General features: G+C 38.7%; 3 protein-coding genes across 3 annotated transcripts in view; all 3 read left to right on the top strand.

The window, feature by feature from the left end:
- The window catches only part of LOC145485910 (exportin-1-like), an 80,788-nt gene extending 76,061 nt beyond the window's left edge, over positions 1-4,727 (top strand). Inside the window, exon 35 of the transcript XR_014049236.1 lies at positions 4,713-4,727. The gene's annotated coding sequence lies outside the window, so the exon portion shown is untranslated. The remainder of the gene's footprint in view (positions 1-4,712) is intronic.
- LOC145485911 (metastasis-associated protein MTA3-like) lies at positions 3,066-20,438 on the top strand. The gene is made up of 21 exons (XM_081464571.1): positions 3,066-3,378; positions 3,942-4,009; positions 4,106-4,199; positions 5,671-5,800; positions 7,092-7,155; positions 7,374-7,491; positions 8,054-8,156; positions 8,937-9,036; positions 10,276-10,393; positions 10,523-10,593; positions 10,950-11,024; positions 11,361-11,419; positions 11,758-11,867; positions 12,881-12,994; positions 13,186-13,266; positions 13,798-13,862; positions 15,242-15,458; positions 16,139-16,567; positions 16,920-17,009; positions 17,422-17,899; positions 19,138-20,438. Exons 1-21 carry the CDS (start codon positions 3,345-3,347, stop codon positions 19,295-19,297), a joined length of 2,778 nt encoding a protein of 925 aa, XP_081320697.1. The 5' UTR covers positions 3,066-3,344; the 3' UTR covers positions 19,298-20,438.
- Positions 20,439-21,798: 1,360 nt separating this feature from the next.
- Positions 21,799-22,948, top strand: LOC145485903 (uncharacterized). The gene has a single exon (XM_081464560.1). It carries the CDS (start codon positions 21,985-21,987, stop codon positions 22,705-22,707), a length of 723 nt encoding a protein of 240 aa, XP_081320686.1. The 5' UTR covers positions 21,799-21,984; the 3' UTR covers positions 22,708-22,948.
- Positions 22,949-23,288: the final 340 nt, after the last annotated feature.

Genomic DNA, 23,288 nt, shown 5'->3' with positions numbered 1-23,288 from the left:
TGTTCAATGTAATGTAATTTGGAATTTGTATTAAAGATTAAAGATTAAATATTAAAGATCAAGATCGAAAGCTATACTGAGTGCTGGAAGAAAACCCAATTTAAAGCCTATGGATTAGCCTGGCCGAATATAAATACTGTATTTCCCACCATGTAAGTTTTGGTTGTAGGTCCCGGTTGCGCTTTCTGTGAAACAGAAAATGGAAAGGAATTTCTCTTGATTCAGCGATTTTTAATGGTCGAATGCTCTTTCCGGAGGGTTCGATTCCTCCAAGAAAAATAAGTATTCTCCATTTTTAATTTTCTTCCCTTTGCAACACATTGTATACACGTTTGGTTTACCATACATTCAATTTCCACGCAAGATAGCCAGACCAATGAATGCGAACAATTTTTATAGTTTATCTAGTAATAAAATAATAATTTCATTCTAGACATCCAGTAGCGAGGAAACAGACCCTTATTTATAGATGGACTATTAGTTACCCGATCTGCTTCACTAGTTTCAAGCTCTTGTGGAATTGATCTTGACTTAAAGACTCCAAACAACAATTACATTAATTCAGCTGGAAGAAGCCTCTGACCTCTTTCGGACAATAATCTTGAGAAAATTTTTACCAACTACTGTTTCCAGGTTCAGTGTCAGTTTTAATCTGAGATCAGACGCGAAAAAAAAGAACGCCTCATTTTACAGTGTATCATTTTCAGGCTAACCACTCGTTTATTGGTCCTTATTAGAGATTTTGCGATAGATTAATGAAAGCTTTGATACTCGGCATTCCTATTTTCACTCGCCATGAAGATTTTGTTATTTCATTTTGTGCTCAGAGTATGTTTCAGGTCACTATAGAATTACGGTATCCAATGAACCAATCATAGCTAGCGTACGTTCTATGCTGTTATTTTCAGTAAATTCTGTAATTATCACTTCGGCTCTTACCAACATGACAACCATTTCTTGCACCACAATTAGCATACAGAACCTGATACCATACTACTTATTTCCCTACTATTAACACTTTATGCAATTTTGGTTGTTATTAGATACTATTAAATATACTGGTAGTTTCAGGTATCGCACATCAGCCGAGTTTGGTACCACCGAAGCAAACGGCAAGACCGTATATTATTAAAACCTCGGGCATAACGCTTTCAGGCACGTCTACGTGACACTGTCAGTAATGTTTTCTCGTCCACCAATCAGAGTGCTTTAATTCTTGTTTCTATCACGTAGCAGATGTTACCAGAATACTACTTGCCATGCAAATTACACGTGAGCACATCGTGATGTCGTGATGTACCCATGATTCCCTCTTCCTAGTACAAAGACAACCTTCTTGTTTACTGTGTAAACACAACAAAAAAAGGTAGAAGTGAAACCCTTGACATCAATTCGGTTTCATGTTTTATTGCTTAGATTAAAAGTTAGATTATTAAGCGAGTTGGCCCAAATGCATTTAGTTTTTTTCGCGTAAACGAAATAAGCCCGGCGTTCATTGTACTCGTTATTCAATTATCGAAATGATGACGATTACAAACTCATTCATCCGGAACACATTTACAATCTGCTCTTCAGCTGGCGCAAAGCCAGCGCCTAGCGATTTCGCTTGGTCTTGAACTAAGACGATAATATCGAATAGAATCTTGCTACACAAAAGGATTAATATGATAAGATGTCTGTGAATTTTCGATGGCCCTTCAGCTGTCACGATGTGATTTGTGTTCAAATTGAACTGCCTAACGAAACTTTAAGGTTGTGCTCCTTTGCCTCCAGTCAAGGTCGCGCGAATTATGTTACTAGTTGCTAAGCATCAGGTAGAACTTGTTTGTTTGTCTTGGAAAGCAGTTGATACGTTTTGATAATGATCAACCATTGTTTCATTTCAGATTTCAACAGCTCTTCCCCCGTGCTCGTCCTTGACTTGCGCGAATTAAAAATTTATAACCGAAAATTATATTTCGGCAAATCGGATTCGTCGAAATGAAGATGATTTATTACTTTCATTCCTTTCCACCGACATGTCACAATGCTTGACACCTGTAATGTACACTGTTCATCGAATCCACTTGCTCGCATCCCTGCGCGACACTATATTTGTGCTGGGAATATCCTCTGTCCAGATTGCTCGGGAAAACTGTGCAATGCTTATTATTTCAAGTTATGCAATACTGCTTGTCTGAAGAAGTGAAATTGTGTTACCGAAATGAAATATCGGAACATATTGTTCCAAGCAGTATAACACAGTACCATTAACCCCCTCCGGATTTCATATGAGATTCTTTATGCTAAAATCCGGCTATTTATGTGTTTTAACTTTTGCTAACCCGTCGTATGCCTCTTAATTGTTGAGTAAGAAAGAAAGTGCTGATTGTCTGTCCCGGAGTCCACTGTCCAAAATATTCCTTTGTGGTATTGTAATACGAGACATCACGATGAAGACTCCGCCTTTCCAAGACTCTCAAATGTCACAACGGACAACACGCACGTATCAAACAGGATTTTACCGGTTAATCTCGTATGAGCGACAATTGAATTGTAGTGTGACGTCACGATGTAAAGGTGTCACTTTGCAAACGGCATTCGCGAAACGAAACTCGAAGAAAATGTGTGTTCAGAAAATTTTGAATTAAACTCGTTCCTTCTGCCGTTCAATTTTTAAACCTGACGTTTTTGTGGACGCTTTAGAGTGTAAAATTATTCATTGCAATAATGGAAACTAGAAGCTGTTTCGATTTCTGTTGCGAACTGTCATCGCTAATTGGTTTAGCAAAAGACGCTTCATGGTATAAACTTCTTGGAATAAACCTTTTGAGAATAAGAAGATTTTGAACGCGAAATCTGGAAGAGTCATGGTACTCAGTGCAACATCTAGCGGAAAGAAAATTGAGAGGTCAAAGAAATATTGTCAAAATTGTAAACACGATTTATGGCTATTGAAGGCCGTGACCAACGCGAATGCGATTTGCGTTATGGCGGCTCGAGAGCCAATGAAAGTCGAGGACGGTTGGGTGTGTGTCAGTTACAATTGCAACGGGTAAACACACAAACAAGCTGTCAATCACGCTTACGTCATTCTAAACAATCCGAAGATTCACGAGTGAATGCGATCATTCACGAGTTTGCGCACCTGTGCTCTGCAGAATCTTCGTGACAATATTCGGCGAAAGCGTTCCGTTCGTGACGTCAAAAGACGCGTGGTTCGCTTGAGGGCGAACAATAATGGCCGCGTTCGTGTGGTGAATGACGTTTTCGGCGGAATAGTGCACAGGCTCCATGAAAAACTTGACATTTGTAATTCTTATTGATCGAAGTTTCGAATAAGAAACTCCCGCCATTAAGGAATCATGGCGAACGCATCAAATGTTTTCCGGGTTGGAGGTGAGTGCGATCACACTAGAACTTCAGGGAATTTTTCACTGAAATACGTCAACTTCCCTCCTCGTAAAATTGTATCAGATGGCGCTTTTGTCCTTGAATTTTGAATGCTTCATGTCTTGTGTGTACCCCAACTAGGAAGTAATAGTATTTCTGTGATGAAAGTGAGAGATTTTTTTATGCGCGGACGATTGCGTTATTTTGCCCGTTTGCCGGGAGGATGAACAAAAGCTCCGTACGGTGTACGAGTGTTGTCGGGGACTTCACTGTTATCCTTCTTTACCAGAAAACCCGAGGGAAGTCTCGCGCAATTGGGTTCTTGTAACCGGCAAATTAAGGGCTGTATGAAAGAAATTGATTTCATTGGTGAGGGACGAAAGGAAAAGCGAAAAACTTTTCGAATCGTCATTTCTTGTCTGTTGATTTCGTGCGCGCGGTTACCAGCTTGGCGGCTGTCTTGTGTCTTCGTGACCATGTGCGTTTTTTCCGTTGCAGAACGTGTTTTGGACGAAATTAGAGAGTTTTATACAACTTAACAGTGTTAACCAACTTTTCTTTATTCACAGATTACGTATATGTTGAAACCAACCCGGCGTTACCGTATCAAATACGAAGAATTGAGGAGTTGACTAAGGTAAAAATTTAAGGTGGCTCTGAGCCTATATTCATGAATATGTTAATTACGCGCGGACATGTGGAAATTAAGGAATCTTTGATCTTGTTCTTTTAGACTAGTAATGGACAAGTGGAGGCCAAAGTTCAGTGTTTCTATAGAAAGAGAGATTTATCATCAGCCCTTGCCATGCAGGCTGAAAAACATTTGTGTAAGTTAAGTTTAGCTAAATGTTGTACTTTGGGGACATCTGTTGCCTGGAAAGTACTCCCATATTTTTTGTAATTTTCATTGTAGCAAAATGTCTCTTTGTGTTAACCATGTTATCAAACAAGTTACTAATTAGATGCTGAAATTTTGGATAATTAAACTCATTTCCTTACTTTGTCATAATAATATGAAAAATGTCCTGTTCTCCAAGCAAAGCTCTTATTCTTAATTCATCATAATTACCTTTATGATCCACATCCAAGCATGTGAAAAGTTTTCCTGAAATGCACAGCTGCGGTAAAATTCCAGATTTGATTGGTTTTCTGCAATTTAATTCATGCCCAGTTGAGTGGACTATTGAGGTCGTGCATCACTGCACATGTAGTCAGGGCCATAGCTAGTAAAAGCAAACCGAGGCACTTGCCTCAGTCATCTTTTTCCTTTTTGTTGCTTGTAATCATCATAAACACCCTAAATACCTAGGAAGAGAATTTTACCATGCACATTGCCTCAGTCATAATGTTTTCATGGATACTGCCTCAGTTTTTTTTCTGGCCATGGCCCTTGTAGTGGTTGAAATTCCTCTCAAGGGTTGTAACAAGTAAATGTTTAGTAGTGGATTCAAGCAAGGCGTTACATAAGAAGACAATGGAGGGAACTATGGACGGGAGGTTATTAGAGTTCCAAGTAGGAATTTATGTTATGTTATGTCATTGCATAGTAAATATTCCAAATTCCTTAAATTGATGACATGTAAACGCCCTTTCAGATCAAATGTCAAACGATAATCTCATATTTCAATGGAAGGGTACTAACTGTATTTCACATGCTGGAATAATCCCAGGCCAGTCTGTTAGTTAACAGGAAGAGGAAGTATATCTGCTCTCTCATCAAGAGGAATGGTGAAATAGAGATTAAAATTGCAGTGTTCTTTTGAGAAGACTGTTTTAACATTCAGTCTGGGTTTTTAGCTATATTTGGTAAGCAGTAGGTAAAATGCAGACACTGAAAATAAAAACGGGTAAAATTGAACACTGAAAATAGAATTCTTGCTGGTAGCTGTTAGCAGCTGCAAGTACGACCTGTGACCAGTACTACTTGATTAAATTCTCTTTCTTTAAAGAAGCTATGTCACGGTTTACGCATCTTGAAAAGTTTTTTAAGTTCATCTTTTGTAATCTGTGTTAGTCTTCTCCTTCCCTGACCATGCTTGTTCCTTAATAGTTTATTATTATTATCTCTTTGGTGTTTTTCCTCCTTAGTTAACTAATATTCTCAGGTTTCCTTCAATCTGAAGGTAATTTTGTATGTGGCCAAAACAACTTGAAATACTGTCACTGAGCTCCTCTAATGTCTAATTTAAGCATTTTTAAGATTCCAGAATGCATGGATTTGATGGTTTTGTGTCTTGTTTCGAAGTTCTTGGTAGTGTGTGTTGGTAATATTTGTGCTTGATTCTATCTTTCCTACAGTGCAAGCTGAGGAAGATGCAGAAATTGAAATGGGGGATAGTGAAATGGAAGATGTGCTAAGACATCAGCTGAGTCACAGAGAAGTTTTCTTGTCTAGACAGTATGAAAACATTAATGCCAACACCATAAGGTACATCTAAATTAAAACATTGATAAACTCAAATTTCATCCAAAATCTTTAAATCATAAAGGCATTTTAACCCAAGCAGTCCCATACCTGATCAAAGTCTAACTTCTCAATACAGCATTGATAAAATTGTCAATACTGGTGAACTTGAAAAGAATGTCATTATCTATTTTACTGTGATTCAGGTTCCGCCATAATAGTTTTATATATATTTCAATGAGAAAGACACTTAAGTTACATACTTTTTGCTGTTGTGAATATTTTAATGTGAATTCAGAAATGAGAGACTGTAGAGATCTTTAATATGGTTTTCTTTTAGTACGACATGTAACCATGCACTTTAAGATCATGAATGTTAAAACCTCAGGTTAAACTAACAGCAAATTGTCCACTCCCTTAAAACGGTCTGGTCTAAATTCTGGCATACACTGCTTATGCAAATTTAGTGGTTTTGTTCAAATCACTAGTGGTCCACGTATATGTTGTGAGTGAAAAAATTGGACTCAGGTGTTACAGACAGCAAACAAGTCGATCATATGAGAAATTAATAATTTTTTGTTTTCATTTTTATACATGTACATATACTTATTGAAAAGAGTTTCTGTTAGGGTTTTATTTGACCAGTAAAAAAAAGCATGGTTTATATATTCAGCCGTAAAAATTTGAACAAAATGAACAAGAATTGGCAGGGGAAATGTTTCATTTAATAATAAGTACAGGAACCCCTCCACAGGGATTAAAATTTCATCGAACAATATCGAAATACATTTCTATAACTAATATGTACATATATTATACTCCAAAATAACATTGCATGCACAAAATACATTTTCCATTGCACAGATATTCCTCAATAGGCTAGCATCTCTATGTTTACATCTATATCTATGCATATTAATAATTAATATGGACTGGTTGGGTAATCAGCAAAGCATACTCACATAAGCTATGAACCACTTTTAAATCTCTCTTCCAAGAGAAATAATGGTGAAGCCCAGATTTAAAAAAGGTTGAAATATTGCGCTTGTCTTTGGTACGATTTAATATTATTTTGCAAGTGTAAAGAAGAGTGGATGATATAGACATGTGCATTGCAATTAATGCATATAGTATAATGCAAGTTACTTTTCGTGAAGTATGTCAATGACTGTTTTCTGGAAAGTTTTTGTTTGGTCATGTGATATCCTGTCAGAAAAACTGGCAAGTTGTATGGTATACTTTGATTTTGTGAATATTGTGGGCTAAATATATGGGAGGAATTCAGTTTTTCATACTGTGCATTTTTGTGTTTTAGGGGAAAGTGTTTGGTGACACTTTACAATGAAGCAGAAGTGTTACCAAAATATTTAGAAAAGGAGGTGTGTTTGTGTGTTATTACATTCAGTACTTTTAGTTAAAATTGTCTACATCATTGAGGTCTGGATAATAGTATTGAGATTCAGCCGTTAACTAATTTTTTGTGTTATCTTCCATTGTAAAATTGGGCAAAATCCTGAGTGATCACGTGCTCTATTATAGTGATCATGTGTTCTATTATAGTGATTGAGGGTGATCAGGTGTCCTATTCCCCTTACAGGACTGGTTTCACTACTTTCTGGTTTATGATCCTCAACAAAAAACCTTGGTAGCAGACAGAGGAGAGATGGGAATTGGGACAGCATATCAAGCTCAAGTGCCTAAAACAGCAAGAAGAGGTAGAGGTCACTCAAAAAAACATTCCATTTGCTTGTGTACTTCAATTAGCTTTTTTAAGAAATCTTTGGCAAATGTGTTCTGAGGCAGGGATTGAGCGGGATGGAAAGAGCTTGTGAGAGATATAAGATACTGCCATGCATACTGTACAAGTAGCTGTGTCAGCAAAAACATGCCTGAAAAGTTCTTGAACCCAGCAGCAATTTGTTTCTCCCTAGAATTTGTTGTATTTCATAGTGTCTAGTTCCATGCATGCCTCTTGTATTCCTATTTAGTAAAATCCCCCTCTTTGACAATAAGTTCACAGGAATATCTTTCAAATTTATATATTAGTACAAGGGTTATTTCAGAAATTAACAGAACACATACGTGGATAGTTTTTTTGGCCCAAATTATTGTTAATGTGAATGTTGTCTTGGTAAAAATAATAATTATTGTAGGGCTTCAAGATGATGGAGATCTTGTTAAGCTCACAAGAGTTATTTCAGTAGTTGACAGTACACACATATTTTTGACCTCAAATTATTTTTAATGCAAATGTTGTCTTGGTAAAAATACTTGTAGGACTTCAAGATGATAGAGATCTTGCTAAACTGGAGACTTTGGTTTGGGATCCAAACAATCCTCTACAGGAACAACACGTTGACCAGTTTCTTGTGATTGCAAGGTACCATGAAATTCCAAGTTGTCTTGATTTGCATTTCAGTCCAACCATTTTTCTTTTGCTTTCATGGAAGTGACCTGGCTGGTTGCTTAATTGAAGTGCAATAGAACACCATTAGTCCAGTCACCAACGGACCACAAATATCTCCAGGGCCATATTATTGGGGTGGCCGTATTTAAGGTGTTCTTGTAATAAGAAAATGACTGACTGAGCTACTGTTCAGACCAGAATAAAGTGGCCGTAACAACGAGGTGACTGTATTATTGGGGTGGCTGTAAGGCAGGGTTCCACTGTAGTTTAAAACAGTGAGCTGGTTGTGTTTATTTGAGAACCTCCAGATTGAATCTTGGTGAACATGGGCAATCAAGGAGTAAACAGGGCTCACTTTTTTTTTTTTTTTTACAAAACTGTTAATATGTATTTATTATTGATATTTTGGTAGTAGTATAAATGCAGATGTTCATGTATTAGAGAATAAAACAGTGCTGACTAAGTCACTGAAAACAGACAAGTGTATTCATGTAAGCTTCTGTCTGAACTGACATGGAATGGATCATTCTGGTTGCCATAATTTATTCAATATCATTCCAAATACATACATCTAAAAATTGCTGCAGTCTAATGTTCACACTTTTGTTTCATTGGGAATTAGTTAGGCAGATATGTTTCTTTCTGAAGTCCATATGTTGAGTTGGTCAGGTGATGCTGTACCTACCTTCTAGTCCTATCAAACTTGAAAAACTGCTTGGTCATGATCAATATTGGTTCTTATTTGAATTGTAGATCTGTTGGTACATTTGCAAGGGCTCTGGATTGTAGCAGTTCGGTAAAGCAGCCCAGCTTGCACATGAGTGCTGCAGCAGCATCGAGGGACATTACATTGGTGAGTTTGTTAATTCATACCCTGCAGGTCTATAAATTAGTCTTAGTTCCAGATTTTGCTTGTTTGAGACATATTTCCATAATGCTCTAGGGGTATCATTGGGCAACCATGAGCTCAGTATTTTCTTAGAATATCTCCATGCATGTTAAATAGCCTGGATAAACATGGGGTCTCTCTTTCTTTAGTCAACTGTTTTATTTCTCGATTGATGTCTGAGATATTCCACCCAGAAACATCCATGGAGATCTACATCTATAAAGAGATAGTTTGATGTCTTGGATAGTTGTTGGCTGTAGTTGCAAATGTAGTGAAAAATTTGAATCTGAGTAGCAACCATTCATTTATTCATGGATCTCTTTAGAAAAAAAAATTGAGGGCATATTACAGACATTACCTGAGCAGAGAAAGACTTGAGTGTGTGAAAAGGATTGAGTTCCATGTATGTCATGTCATGCATGACTGATGGAAACCAACATAACATTTATTAGCAGAAATATTTCACTCAATAATAACTTGTTTACTGCTGAGGCTTATAAAATGTTCTTTAGCCAATGCTAAATATAGTATGCAAATACTAGTTACTAGAAGATTGTTATTGCATATTTTTGATGTTTTGAATTGCAAAGCTGACTGATAGTTTGATTTACATATTGCTTTTGTATTGCATTTCATTTCAAACTGGTTTTAGCTTGTCTGTATATTGCTAGTTTGTTGCTTGTACCTATAATTTGTTGGAAAATTCAGTTCACCCTCTGTCTATTGGTGGTCTGTAATATCAATATTTCTGTTAACTGCTCAGGTATACCATAGTTGAAATGCACATAGTAATAATAATGGATGCTGAGCTAAATTGACACGTTTATGCATTTATTCTGCTTTGGAAAGTTCTAGAAGCATCCCTGCATAGATTTAACTTTATAGTACATGTACACTGTGTAGACAAATTAGTTTTTGAAATGGTGAGAAAAATCTTGTTTTTTTTAGTAAGCCTGAGATGGGCATTTGTCCAGGTTGACAATTTCTTGCCTGCCATACCCTTGATCTAGAAGCTTCTCATATTTTAGGAGAAAACAAACCAAAAAACATTGACAATCAAAACCATAGTTTTCACTGCCTTTTTTTTTTTTAATAATAATATTTAGACTTGAATATGTTGGCATGAACTGTAGCTCCTTAACCTGTACATGTATTCATATTGAACTAGTCTGAAATGTTAAGTTTAATTTTTCTTTGTTTTAGTCTCATGCAATGTGTGCTCTACATAACAATGGTTATAATGTGAGCAAGGCAATAGCTAGTCTAGTTCCTGCAGGGGGACCCATCCTGTGCCGTGATGAGATGGAGGAGTGGTCAGCAGGTCAGTCAATACTTCACATATTTTGCATACATCTGTGATTATAAATGAGTGTTTAATATTGTAATTTTTGAATTCATGGTATATGGTGCAATTTATAGTTCATAACATTTTGTCTATGATTTATCATAGGTGAGGCAAATCTGTTTGAAGAAGCCCTTCAGAAGTATGGAAAAGATTTTACTGACATTCAGAAAGACTTTGTGAGTAGTAATTTGTAGAGATCCTTCTTGGTTAATTTAAATGAACTAGCTCAGAATAAATCTCTATCTCACCAGCTTTGCATGCTGCTCCTGCCCTATTTTAGAAATTTTCCGTACTTCAAAACTTATTGAAAAGCTTGTGAGGTGAGATAAAAGTGTGAATATGATGGTGTGACCTAAGGGAAATTAACGCGATGTATGCTAAGGAAAACAAGTTATTAAACCTGTAGAATGTGAAAGAGAATGACTGATAATAAACAGTTCATCTTAGAGAATTTTGCAAAATAGAGAAAATATTTATTGGTTACTTTTATGTAAGCTGAATCTGGTCTAATTCTTGGAGTCTTTTGTTTTAGCTTCCATGGAAGAGTCTTTCAAGTATAGTGGAATATTATTACATGTGGAAAACCACAGACAGATATCTACAACAGGTTAGCTTTAAAATTAATGAGAAACACTCTTGTTGTCTAAATGTATTGTTATAAATGTTCTTAGATCACATTTGTACCTCATGAACATGACAACATAATTTTAACATGGTATGTGGGTATGGTATTTTGACATACCATATATACTAACAAGGAACTATTTCAACAGGCTTTGGTATGTGTGCCATTTTTTTAGTAACTGTCCCAAAAATTCTCAGTCATATAAATGGGCCTTTGGTTATTCAGTAGGTGTGGGTAAGAAAGGCACTGTAAACATGCTCACGCTAGTGGGACTAATTTTATAATTTTCTCAATGGTTTTGTTTTAATCTGTTTACAGAAACGACTCAAAGCAGTTTCAAAGGAATGTAATTTAACACAGATATACATACCTGGCCTGTAAGTGGTTAATTATGTATCATTTGAATTTGTAATTCTTTGCCAGGATTTTGTGGAGACTGGACAAATTCTGCTTCATCTTACAGTCAAATCCCCTTGACAAACACCTCCTATAAGTGGCCACCTCTCATATGTGCGTAGGTGGATCTCACAAACACACATGCTCATAATTTTTTCTTTACACAGATACATGTACCTCTCATAATTGGGCACATTTTTTGGAACACATTTTGTGGGATGTGAATGACTTCATATTACTGACCAGTATGTTTCCATGGCACAGTCAATTAGATAAAGATGAGTTTTTTGGGTGACAAAAATCACATTTTCTGTTTCAGTGGTGGAAACACGACCCAGTCAGGGAAAAAGCAAACATCAACCATTATTTTGACTCCACCACCGGGTGTGGCAACCAATCTTTTTGGTGTGACATGTGAAAGCTGTTACGGTAAGAACATGGCTTTAATTGATTTAATATCATTATTAAATACTGAATAACTCACTTGCATAGTGAACAATTATTGTTCCATGACTGTGCATTGGATATGAGTTGGCTATAACAATCTCATTCATCTCATATACAAGTGTCCAACAAGCTTGAGTGGAATCATGTTTTATTTAAAAGGCCCCCAAAATGGGCAAAACTTTAAGTGCCCATAATGTCAATTTTTTTTTTCGCCCATCTAATTCTACATTTCACCTAATGAAGTTCTGTGAAAAATTTTTTTGATTTGGATAAAATGCAATTTTCTTATGAATTTTTACAAGTTCAAAATTCTATTTTCTTGCGGCCAACCCCTGCTGCTGATCACAAGAATAATGTGCTCAAAATGGCCACATGACTGATGTCTGTGACGTAGGTTCAGGAACCTGCGATGAAGACTGATGTTCTTTTCTGGATCATTAATGTTGTTACAAACAGCGGCAACGCACCTTTCTGGCATTTTCAACTAAATGTAGACAACTCTGAAGCAAAATGCCCACTTGTTTTCAAGTCAGATAAGTCACGACCCAAATCACGTGTCCCTGAACCTACATCATGACTCACTTCAAACCGAGGAAGACTGCTGCGAATGGTGGACCGAAATGGCGGCAAATTTGAACGTCTTTAAAAAAATATTTAAAAACTTGCATTTTATGCAAATTGAAAATTTTTTTCAAGAAAGTTAATTGGGTGTTATGAAGAATCAGATGAGAAAGCAAAAAAATTGACTTTATGGGCACTTTAACTAAAATAAAAACATCCTGAACAATCAGCATACTCTTGCCGTATTTGTAGAGCATGGTACAAAAGTCTTTTCAGGGATGCTCTATAGAGTGTATGTATGTATCCATGGTATAATGGCTCATAACCCATGATGGCTTAGCCAATGAAAACTCTCGAATTTCATCATCCAATGATCCAGTTTTTAACAATCACAATACAACACTGGACTTGTAACATTTGTGTTTGAACCACAGGAACATCATCCCAACAATGGTATCCCTGGGGAGTTCCAAATTCTCAGCACAAGTTCTGGCTTTGCACACTGTGCTGGATTTACTGGAAGAAATATGGTGGCTTGAAAAGACCAGGTATTTACATGGTTTTCCTGCTTACATTTATGCTGCATTGCCAGGGACTGTTGAATGCCTGATGTCCCTGTTTATGCAATGGGGTTGGATTGACCACATGGAGAGAGAACCCTGTTTCCTTGCAGCTAGGACCACATCTGTTAAAAATGTTTGCCTGACAGTAACTTTTGATTTAAATTTATTTTAATCAGACGGATTATCTGGAAAGTCTCATGGCAGCCTGCAGCCAAGTTACACATGCAGAGTTTGTGGGAAGGTCTTCAACAGAGCAGGTTTGAATTTTATTTGTTCCTTCTGTAATGTAAATCAATGCGCTACAGGTTTACAGTCATTTAAAAATACATGTAGTGTACTCAAAACATCTGTGGATAACACACACTACAATGTTTGTTTACTCAATGTCATTATAAATTATATTGATGGGTAACATCAGAGACCCTCAATATGTGGATTATTGCAAGGTAGTGTTGGGGTAAATCTGAACGTTCTAATTGGTTCTTTCTTGCTCCGGATGTTGCCATATGGACTATTTCCATGGAAACAGTTACATGTATAAGCTGTGTAAATTAACTTGCCTGGGGTCGTCTCTGTGTGGATCTCACTACTTGGTCCATACTGTTATGACCTCAAGCCAATATTTCTTAGTATGGCCCTCTTGCTCAGTCAGTAAGAGGTTAATATTTGTAAATTCATGTGATGCAGGTGTAGATATGAAGGGCTACATTTTCACAATACCATGTGCTTATTACAGCATTTTTGAGAGTTCTTGTACAAAAAGAAAAATGTTTATTGTCTCTGAACAGAGCGCCTGTCCAGTCACATGGGAACACACAAGATGTACAAGTGTGGGGTGTCAAGGTGTGATAAGGTAACAATGTGACATTTCATGTGTTCACTTGTAATAACAGCTGACAAAAACTATTCACTTGACTCTGAAGATGACTTCCGCTCAGGTTGTCGAAACGTCAGTCATCAACAACAGCTCTTTTCAGAACTACCCTCACCCGGACAATCACACTATATGAACTACTGAAACTCCTGGGTTCAAACCATTTACTAAATAAAAGCTGAATGGAATAAAAGTTAATAATACCCTGCCTTTATTACACACCAGATGAATTAACAAATCAAGAAACAATTTATTGAAACTCAAAATGGGCAAATGAAGAGTATATCAATCAAATTTTCTGTCCTGTTCTTCCCACCACTGACAACAAATGTCAACTACCAGGCAAAATGTCTGACTATGCAGAATTTGTGGCCTTGAAGCTACAAGTTTGGTGTTTTTACAGTGTAGGACTGTAGAATGTTATTCTAAGTTTGTGCCATCTCAGGATCTCTAATGTACATATAGGCTACAAATCAGGGGTTTCAACAAGGGCCAAGAACCGGACAAATATGACCGGCTACAAGAACAGTTTTGCCTGCCTAGTTTGACCTTCCAGAGGAAAGTTTTTCTTGCAAAGAAGTTCAGTTCAAATAGTTTTGCCAGCCTGTAAAAAACCAGTTGACCTTCTGCTGAAAATGTTAATGAAACCCTTGCAAATCAATAAATACAATATCATGTCCTTTTCTGAAGAAGAGAAAGGCAGCATGGCTGAGTGGTTTAGGGTGCTGATGTTCTAATCTGTGGGTCCCGGGTTCAAGGCCTCCACCCTGCCGCTAGCGGGATTGTTTCTCGGTAGTCCTGAGTTCAAATCCTCGGTCGCGCTAGTTCTACAATACTCGCAATAAAGATACTATAAAGCTCCCCAAAATCCAATACAATTGGGGAAAACAACGTTCACGGTACCACTGTTTCAAAGACTTCAATGAGTTAGAGAGAACTGTAAGAAACTCAGCAAGTTTGCCAATTTTTAAGAAGTGTCTTTTTTCTGCTTTTTATAATTAATTTTTTTTTTTTTTAATCTCTGTAGTGTATATGTTGTAAATATTTATTTATTTGGGTTTTAGCTCTAATTTATAGATTTTAATTGTATCATTATATAGTATATATCTAGTATTAGGACCTCTATGTAAACCACTTTTAGTGATGGAGCTTCCTAATAAAAGATTGTTACTACTAAATAGCCAACTGGTCTGCCTCCTGCCAGTTGGGATTTTTAACTATGTTATATTTATTTGAAATATTTGTTCCCTTGTTTCATGTTTACATTTTACAAAGGAATATGAAGAGCACAATTTACAAAGTTGTGATGGTCTCTTCCTATTCATTACGATATGGGCTCAATTAATGTTTATGTACAGGTGTTTAATTCCCGTCCAAACCTCACGCGGCACCTGACAGCCGTGCATGGATACAGACCTCCCAGCCCACGTAAACTCAAGCCCAGGTCACCTTTCTATATCAAATCCACTCCATTGACCAGACTGGCTCGGCGGCTCTGCCAGGATCTCTATAACAAAGTACATCACTGCCGAGTTCCTGGGGGCACGCTCAATATCCAAGAAATCAGATCGCAGTGTAAGTCTTTCATCGTATTGTCCCTCCTTTATTGATCAATAATCAATTTGCTAAACTATACACTATACATTGCATGGCCCCAGAAGCTTACAGCTTTAATTACTACCATGGATAAATAAAGTTTATTGTATTTGTATTTGTACTTGTTATGTTATGAAACATAGAAAAAAAAATTCTAGCTTTCAGCCACCTGTAACAACAACAACAGCAACAACTTTATTAATGTGTCTAACGTAAAACAGCTGAGGGTGAAACCCTGTACTAATTGAGAACACCTAAAAGTGAAGATTAAGGAACTATTTACAGCAGTAAAAATTAAAATTAAGGATCTATTTACAACTGTTAAACATTAAAATAAAAAGTAGGCATCTATATACACCATTTGTAACTTTCAGTTGATGAAGGTACAGCCCTCAGTGGGAACAGAATGAATTGTGTATTCATTTCTTTGTTTGTAGAAGCTGTATTCCCTCAGTTAAAAGTTCAACAACACGTAATATCTAGCCAGACGATTTTGACAACTTTTGTAGATTTTTACTGTGTGTTTATACCCTGCTAGTATTCTGCGTAATTTCAGTCTTGTTTACATTGCCAAGACCATTATTAACCTCTTGTTAGTTCTTGTGTCCCGTCATTGCTGTCAAAATAAGAATACTGAATAACTGAATCTTCATTTTCAGGTCTGAAGAGACTTGAGACACCTGAAGCAGACGCCATCATCAAGGCCAAGAAACAAATGAAGAAGCGAAAAATTCATGATGCTGTGGACAAGATCAAAGCAAACCCACCCAAACCACACAAGCCCCGCAAACCCCCAAAACCAACCCTACTACCACTCCCCAAGGAACATTCACCGACTTCGCCGTCCCCACCCACCCCCACTGGTCACTCTATTACCTCGCCCTCCAGAAAAATGATTCCCCCGTCTAAGAGTTATGTACCTATCCAGCCGACCCCGCCCAAGGCAAGTGATTGGAAGTATGCCGCCATACCTTCAGCTAAACCTGTTGTCCAGAGTCAACAGGTGCCACAGGCGACCTCTAATCACATGATGGCTAGGAAGCGATCACATGACAGCGGCAGCTCAGTACAACAGAATGGAATTGACGGTAAGATATGAGCAGGCGTTAGTCTGTGTCAGTAGTTCTCTGCGTCGTCATGCATCCCCAAGAAGCATTGCGTGACAATCTTATAAAGTTTTTCTGAAATCTAACTCAAACTTTTTTTGTACATCGCGGTGTCATAATTTGTAACAGTCAATAAAGCATCTGGTCTGCAAATCCTGTTAGAACACCCAAAACGGACCAAAAACGTCCTCCCTGGTGGCTATTGTCTTGCTTTGTGATTCGTTCATTGGCCAAGTGGAACAAAGTAACATTCCTTAGTATTACATTGATGATTTATCCATTGGTCCTCGTCTGTCAGTCTAATCACGTCTGCTGTCTGTGTCCCTGTCTACAGGTCCGTCACCAAAACGACTAAGTGCAACTTCACCTTTAGGAAAAAAGGGCTGCGAGTGCACCTACTGCGGAAAGATCCTTCATAACCAAGGTGAGCAAATCCTCTCGTTACTCCCGTTTTTCTAGTAACTTATCAAACACGAAAGACCGTGTTTGACCTCATTTCCAAACGCCGAGAAGAGAGTTAAAAATACGACGTGCAGCGGAGTATTTTTGACGAACGTCGAGGTGTTTAGAAATGTGGTTAAATACTGTCTTGAGTGTTTGATATATCTTCTCAGTCCAAACTAAAACTGAGGAAAAAATTGAGAAATAAAATCCCAAAAATCTGTGCTAATTAAGATCAGATATTCAAACACCATCACGGTTATGATTTCCTTTGTTTAAACTTGATGAATTATGAATGAGTTTGAGAATTAACCAAATAGCAGTCTCCCTGACTGTTAGAAAGGAATTTCATTAAATCAGTACTGACTTGTTTTTTTGTTTTGTAATTTTTCCAGCGAGTCTGACTCACCACGAACAAACGATGCATGCGTCCACAGAGCCACCTAAACAGCGGTCGTATCCTGCATACTGTGACGTCAGTCCCGCTATAGGTCCCGGATCGACCAAGATCGTGCCGTATGCGCAGCACTCGGTGACGTCATACATTAATGGGCAGCTTCATTTAGAGCGAGCCATGAACAGTGTGCCAAATTACGCGGGGGTCCCTCCAGGGGCTGCAACCAAGCCTTACCTGCTTCCTAAGCCAGCACCGCCCCCGGCACCGGCGGTCAAAGGAAATCCCGAGGGAGGGCTGATTGTGAATTCAGTGGCCGCTCCAGTGCCTAACAGGGTGATAGTGGGTCCGAACACCAAGCCTGTTGTTAACAGTAAGCCCAGTCAGGTTATCAAGTCTGTTGGGTCCAAGACTCAAGTCAATCCACAATTCATTGATCCACCCGAGGAGTTCCAGTTCCTGTCAAACAAACGCTCAAGGTAACATATCACCAAGCATGTAATCTTAGAGTACTCGCTCACTAACGCACCTGTCCCATACTCGCCTACTCACTCATCCCTCCCATATTCGCTTACTCACTCACCCATCCCAACGCCTAAACCCCATACAGTGGAACACCATCTTACGGGCACCTCGTTAATACGGTTCCTCGTTAATACAGTTCCTCGTAGTCGTTATTACGGCCACTTTGTTCTGGCCTGACCAAAAGCTCAGTCAGTCATTTTCTTATTTAGAGAACCCCTTTAAGACGGCCACCCTGCTAATTCGGCCAGATTTCTGTGGCGCTTCGGAGAAAGGAGTAACGGCGTTCCATTGTGTTTGGAACGGAACAAACTGTATCTTAACTGTAATAACATTGAAATAAAACCTCTTCTTTTTACGCAAAGCATTTAGCAATGAGGTGCTCTTCTCTTTTATCCCCGCCACAAACAAAACTAACATTTGATCGCAATCTACCCGCAAAGCAGACAGAAAGCAGTAGCAAGAGAACGCGACAATACTTTCTAATGGCTGGTTTTTAATCGACCCTTAATCATGGGTGTTAGATCATAAAAGGGAAACGCCAAATGTATGGCGAAAGGGGCACTTCCGAGTTGCCTTTTGCCTCTGTTTCAAACCGAGTCTTCGTGCAAAACCATTCTTATGGAAATGGTACCGCCTTCAGATTCATTTTCATGCAAATCAAACGCATTTTTATGTGAAATGTTTTGCTTGAGGACTCGTTATGAATCAGAGGCACAAGGTAACTCGGAAATGGCCCATTGCGTTTTATCTCTCTGGCTTTCAAACATCGTACCTCTGAAGAGAAAATTAACATCCTGTATAAAGTACTTGTACAGTACAGCACTGATGCATCACGGTACTCACTGCGGATTGAACGCTTTTTTGTGTTTTTCAATCGTTTCACATTGAACAGAAATCATATAGGTGCAATTGAAGGGGTGTGTGAAAAAAAAAGACCCAAGTGACTTTTGATCTCGTGTCAAATTCTCCTTTGTTCCTAGAAGGAAGTGAAAAGCAATTTGCTAGAAGAATCTTGCAGTCTATTAGATGTCACTTAAGGCTTTTTCCATGCTTCCCTTCAATATACTTAGTATTTTATATATTTAATATGTAAGAAAGGATATTTCCGTCCAATTCACCCTGTACTCCATAACTGATGAAAGGATTTTGTGAGGTCATTGTACTTATCATCCCGTTGAACCGTTTTTCACAGGAAAGCTCGCCGAGCTTTGTCAGTGGACGTGCAAAGAAGAGTGGCCAGGAAACCGTGGAAAGAAGTCAAATGTAGCGTCAATCTGCGTGCTCTTATCTACGCTATGCCAGTCCGTCAGGAAAATGAAACAGTGGAAGCAATAGTTATTGACGACGACTAACACGTTATTCATGAAGTCATATTGCGGTCAGCGGTTACTGCGTTTTTCTGGGTACTAGCGCCGTGAAAACCACAAGGATGCGACAAGTGCGAATCACATGATCGAATAACTGAATCACGTGCTTTATCTTTTGACACGAAGTGACTACAAGGATTGCATGGTGATAGTATGATAAATGTGATCGAGATGCTGTGATCACATGATGCTTCCATAGACGCACGTGATGTAAGCTACTTAAATCACGCGACGATCACGCGGTGAAACCGACTTCAAAGATCACGTGATAAGTAAGAAGATTTAAGTGAAACTTTGTTTACAGTGCCGGTGTGAAGACTATTTCAATTTTCCTGGTGGACTATAACAAAGAGACCAGAGGTTGCTATTTCCATTCGTAAGGATCAAGTCTGTTTATCTTGGAGTTGTGGTGTTGTAGAAATTCTTTTCACTTGACTTGAAAGATTGTTTTCGTTGACCTTGTGGGTTTTGCTTACCGTGGAATGGTCTTGTTTTCTCAGGCGTTTAGTAACTGTATAAAGAGCATTAACAAAGAAGTATATATAATTCATATCTGCGCGGGAAGACCTTAAAGTGTTTTGCAAACATTGTATAATAATTACGAGTTATTCCTTTTATAACGAGAGAGCTATCTATTGTATCAGATTTTTATTTTAAAGTACTTTGTCTGTCAGTGTTATGAAATGTATGTAATTATTTATTTGGTCTTTGGCAAGACCGTAAGTGCCTTTAGACGGTCTTTAAGCTGAACTGCAGTTTTGGCTTTTGTGTTGCCATGAAAACAACAGGCTCCATTTATGTTCTGCCACTGACTTACCGCAAGGGAAATTTTTGTTATGCGAATTCAGCAACGAATTGCATTTACCTTTGGTGCCTAAAAAACCTTGCTTTTCCGAACTTGGGTTTCCAGGCAATTATCACTCGCTGACTTCGGAAAGAGCCTAAAAGCGTTCGGCATTTCTCGGCAGCTCATCGTAATACGAAGGATATCATTGGATAGACAGAGTCACGTGGATTTTTCAACTGTAACAAACTGTAACTGATATTCTAAGAAGACTGCTGCTGGAAAACATTCGAGTAAACAAAATAAATTGTATATAGTTATTAGAGAGTATAGCGGTTATTTGCGTAAGGAGTTGAAACTTCGAATAGTGTGTTTTATCGTCACTTACTGAGGATTTTGCGTGAATGAACAAATGGAATACAATAACACGGCTCAGCTTTCTTTGAATATGATCCCGGACATTTCATGACGACCCAAATAAGGGCCGTGACGGGTCCGGTGAAGAAATGCTGTTCGGCAGTTAGCATTGTGGGATTTAAGTGTGAGTTTTTCAGGCGCCAGGATAATCCTGAGTTACTGCAAAACGTTCGGGAAAGGATGTCCTCCGTTAATCGCCAAGAAGCGCCCGTGAAACGTGTGCGTGAAAACGAAGAAAGGATTCCTCTGGTCCCGACATACCACCCCCTGAGTTCGCGCGTTAAGCACATTTTGGTCAACAACTTTAACATCCCGACGAGAGACATTGCGATTGCAGCAAATCTTCCCAGCTCCACCTGTAGTTGCACATTGACGCGATTGCAGCCTGAGATATCCTGGTATCCACCTCTAACAGGTCTCAGGCAGAGGTACCGGGAACTTTCTCATGCCACCATCTCCGCTGCCGCCCTTGCCTATACACAACGTCCAACGACCATGTACATGGACCCAAGTGGTCAACCACTATCCGCGAACGCTTTATGTGTAAATCAAAGAACGTTGTGTACTGCATCTCGTGCCGTGGATGCCCCATCAGTGAGACGGGTCGTACTCTACGCGAACGTTTCTGCGAACATCTTCGGAGCGTTCAAAAGAACTCTTGTGGTTTCACGGTCCCAGAGCACTTAAACTCTCCCAGGCACTGTCTATCAGACATCGCTGTAAGAGGTCTAAGGAAGTGCACTGGCTTTAGTTTGGCACTATGCAACCAGAGAGCCTAAATAATGTTTTCAATTTCTCGTAAACGGGGCGCGCGCGTCTGGTCTCTGCGTGCTTAGCCTCCGTTTAACAAATTGACGTTACTTTTTAATGCGTCTGTACTCTTATTGATGACAAATTGCGTCATAACATTGTCAAAGTGGCTGTGGAACCACGAGCCGCAGGCGAGTGGTTTCGCAGTAAACTTTGACAATGTTTATGACGAAATTTATCTTCAATAAGAGGACAGACGCATCAAAAACTGACGCCAATTTGTTTTTTAACCAGACCCCAAAATGGTCAAATACCGGGAATAAATGAGGGAAAAGACGCCGTAAACTTGCCGTAAACAAAAATAAGTGAATTTTATTCAAAATGACGCGAACATTGTCAATTTTGATTGGCTACTTAAAAAAGTCCACAAAATCTCATCTCATTGACGGCTTAAAGTTGAACTTGACAGTTATTGTAAAAACGTTTCAAATAATGTCGGCGTAAGGTGAAAATCCCTAATACAGAGTTACACCTCACAAAATACTTCAATTACAAGCACACCACAGTAGAACCATAGGGACAAGCAAAAGTGCCCATGTTATGCAGAGCTATTATTTAACGAGGCTTGCTAGGGGAGGGGAAGACGGGGAGATGCGTTCCTTCTTAGTTAAACCTGGGGACGAGGCTGCATTTCCTCCTTATTCAAAGCTATTCAATCAACATGGAGGATAGTCCACGCATTCCCTCGATCGTAAAACTCAATGTGGGCGGTCACCACTTCACAGCAAGCGTTCAAACGCTAACCAAAGATCCAAAGTCGATGCTGGCAGCCATGTTTTCAGGGAAGTTTGAGATGAAACCTTATGAAGACGACGCGTTCTTTATCGACCGAGATGGAACTCACTTCCGGTTTATACTGAATTATCTTCGCACTGGAAAATTAACTTTGCCTGAAGGAGCAACATTCCTGGAGGAACTGCAGGAAGAAGCTGAATTTTATCAGATCCAGGGAATGCTGATGGAGTTGAAGAGTCTTACCAGCACGAGCACGACCCCGAGCACGAGCACAACCGTAAAACTCAACGTTGGCGGAGAGTTCTTCACAACGGATCGTCAAACGCTGACCAGAGATCCATCCTCAGTCCTGGCAGCCATGTTTTCAACCGGGCCCCATCGTGATCCATTTTTCGACCCTATGGATTATGGGGTGAAACCACAACCATCTGACGACGGTTCGTTCTTCATTGACCGAGACGGAAAACACTTTAGGATTGTCCTCAATTATCTTCGCAATAAAGAGTTGATTTTACCAGAAGATGCAAGTGATACCTTCCTCAAAGAGCTTGAAGCAGAAGCTAAGTTTTACAAGATACGGGGAATGAGAAATGAATTAGAAGAGATTTTGGAAAATCGAAGGCGAAAAGCCAGAGCTAAGTTCTTTTAAGTTTTTTAGAGTAGCAGATATATATCTGAAAGCAACGGACTTTGACATTTTTAGTTTCACGCCGTCAGGTTTCTTGCGAGCGCTAAAAGGGCAAGCTACCTAGGAAATTGTCAATTAGAAAACGCCGTTTCCAGCGTTTCTAGGACCCAAGAATCAGTTTCCTAGGCAAGACTGGAGTTCACTTGAATTCTCTTGAAAAGGTAGATTTTTAATAAACATGGACGGTTAGTAGAAGAAGGAAGCGGGGGGGGGGGGGGAAGGGGGAAATGGCAACAACAGAATTTGCAGTTGCATGTATATCATTCGAACATCGGATGGCGTTTTAAGTTTGAAATTGTAAACTTTGCCAGCTCAGCTTTTCAATACATCAAGGTCAGAACCAGAAGTTTATGAGATGTTTTAGTCCAAACAGAGAAAAAAAACCCTGAATATTTGGTATCAAAGTATCGGACATGAAATTGTAAAACAGCTAAACCAAACGTGCTCGTGGGTTAGAGTAAAACTAAGAAAAATATTAAAAACATAAAAGCTAATCAATTATCTAATTTACATGCAATTTTAAACATAAATTAATCATTCAA

Source organism: Orbicella franksi, chromosome 4 (genome assembly GCF_964199315.1).
Source record: "Orbicella franksi chromosome 4, jaOrbFran1.1, whole genome shotgun sequence".
NCBI classification, from domain to species: domain Eukaryota; kingdom Metazoa; phylum Cnidaria; class Anthozoa; order Scleractinia; family Merulinidae; genus Orbicella; species Orbicella franksi.
This window is presented reverse-complemented; position numbering and strand designations above follow the sequence as displayed.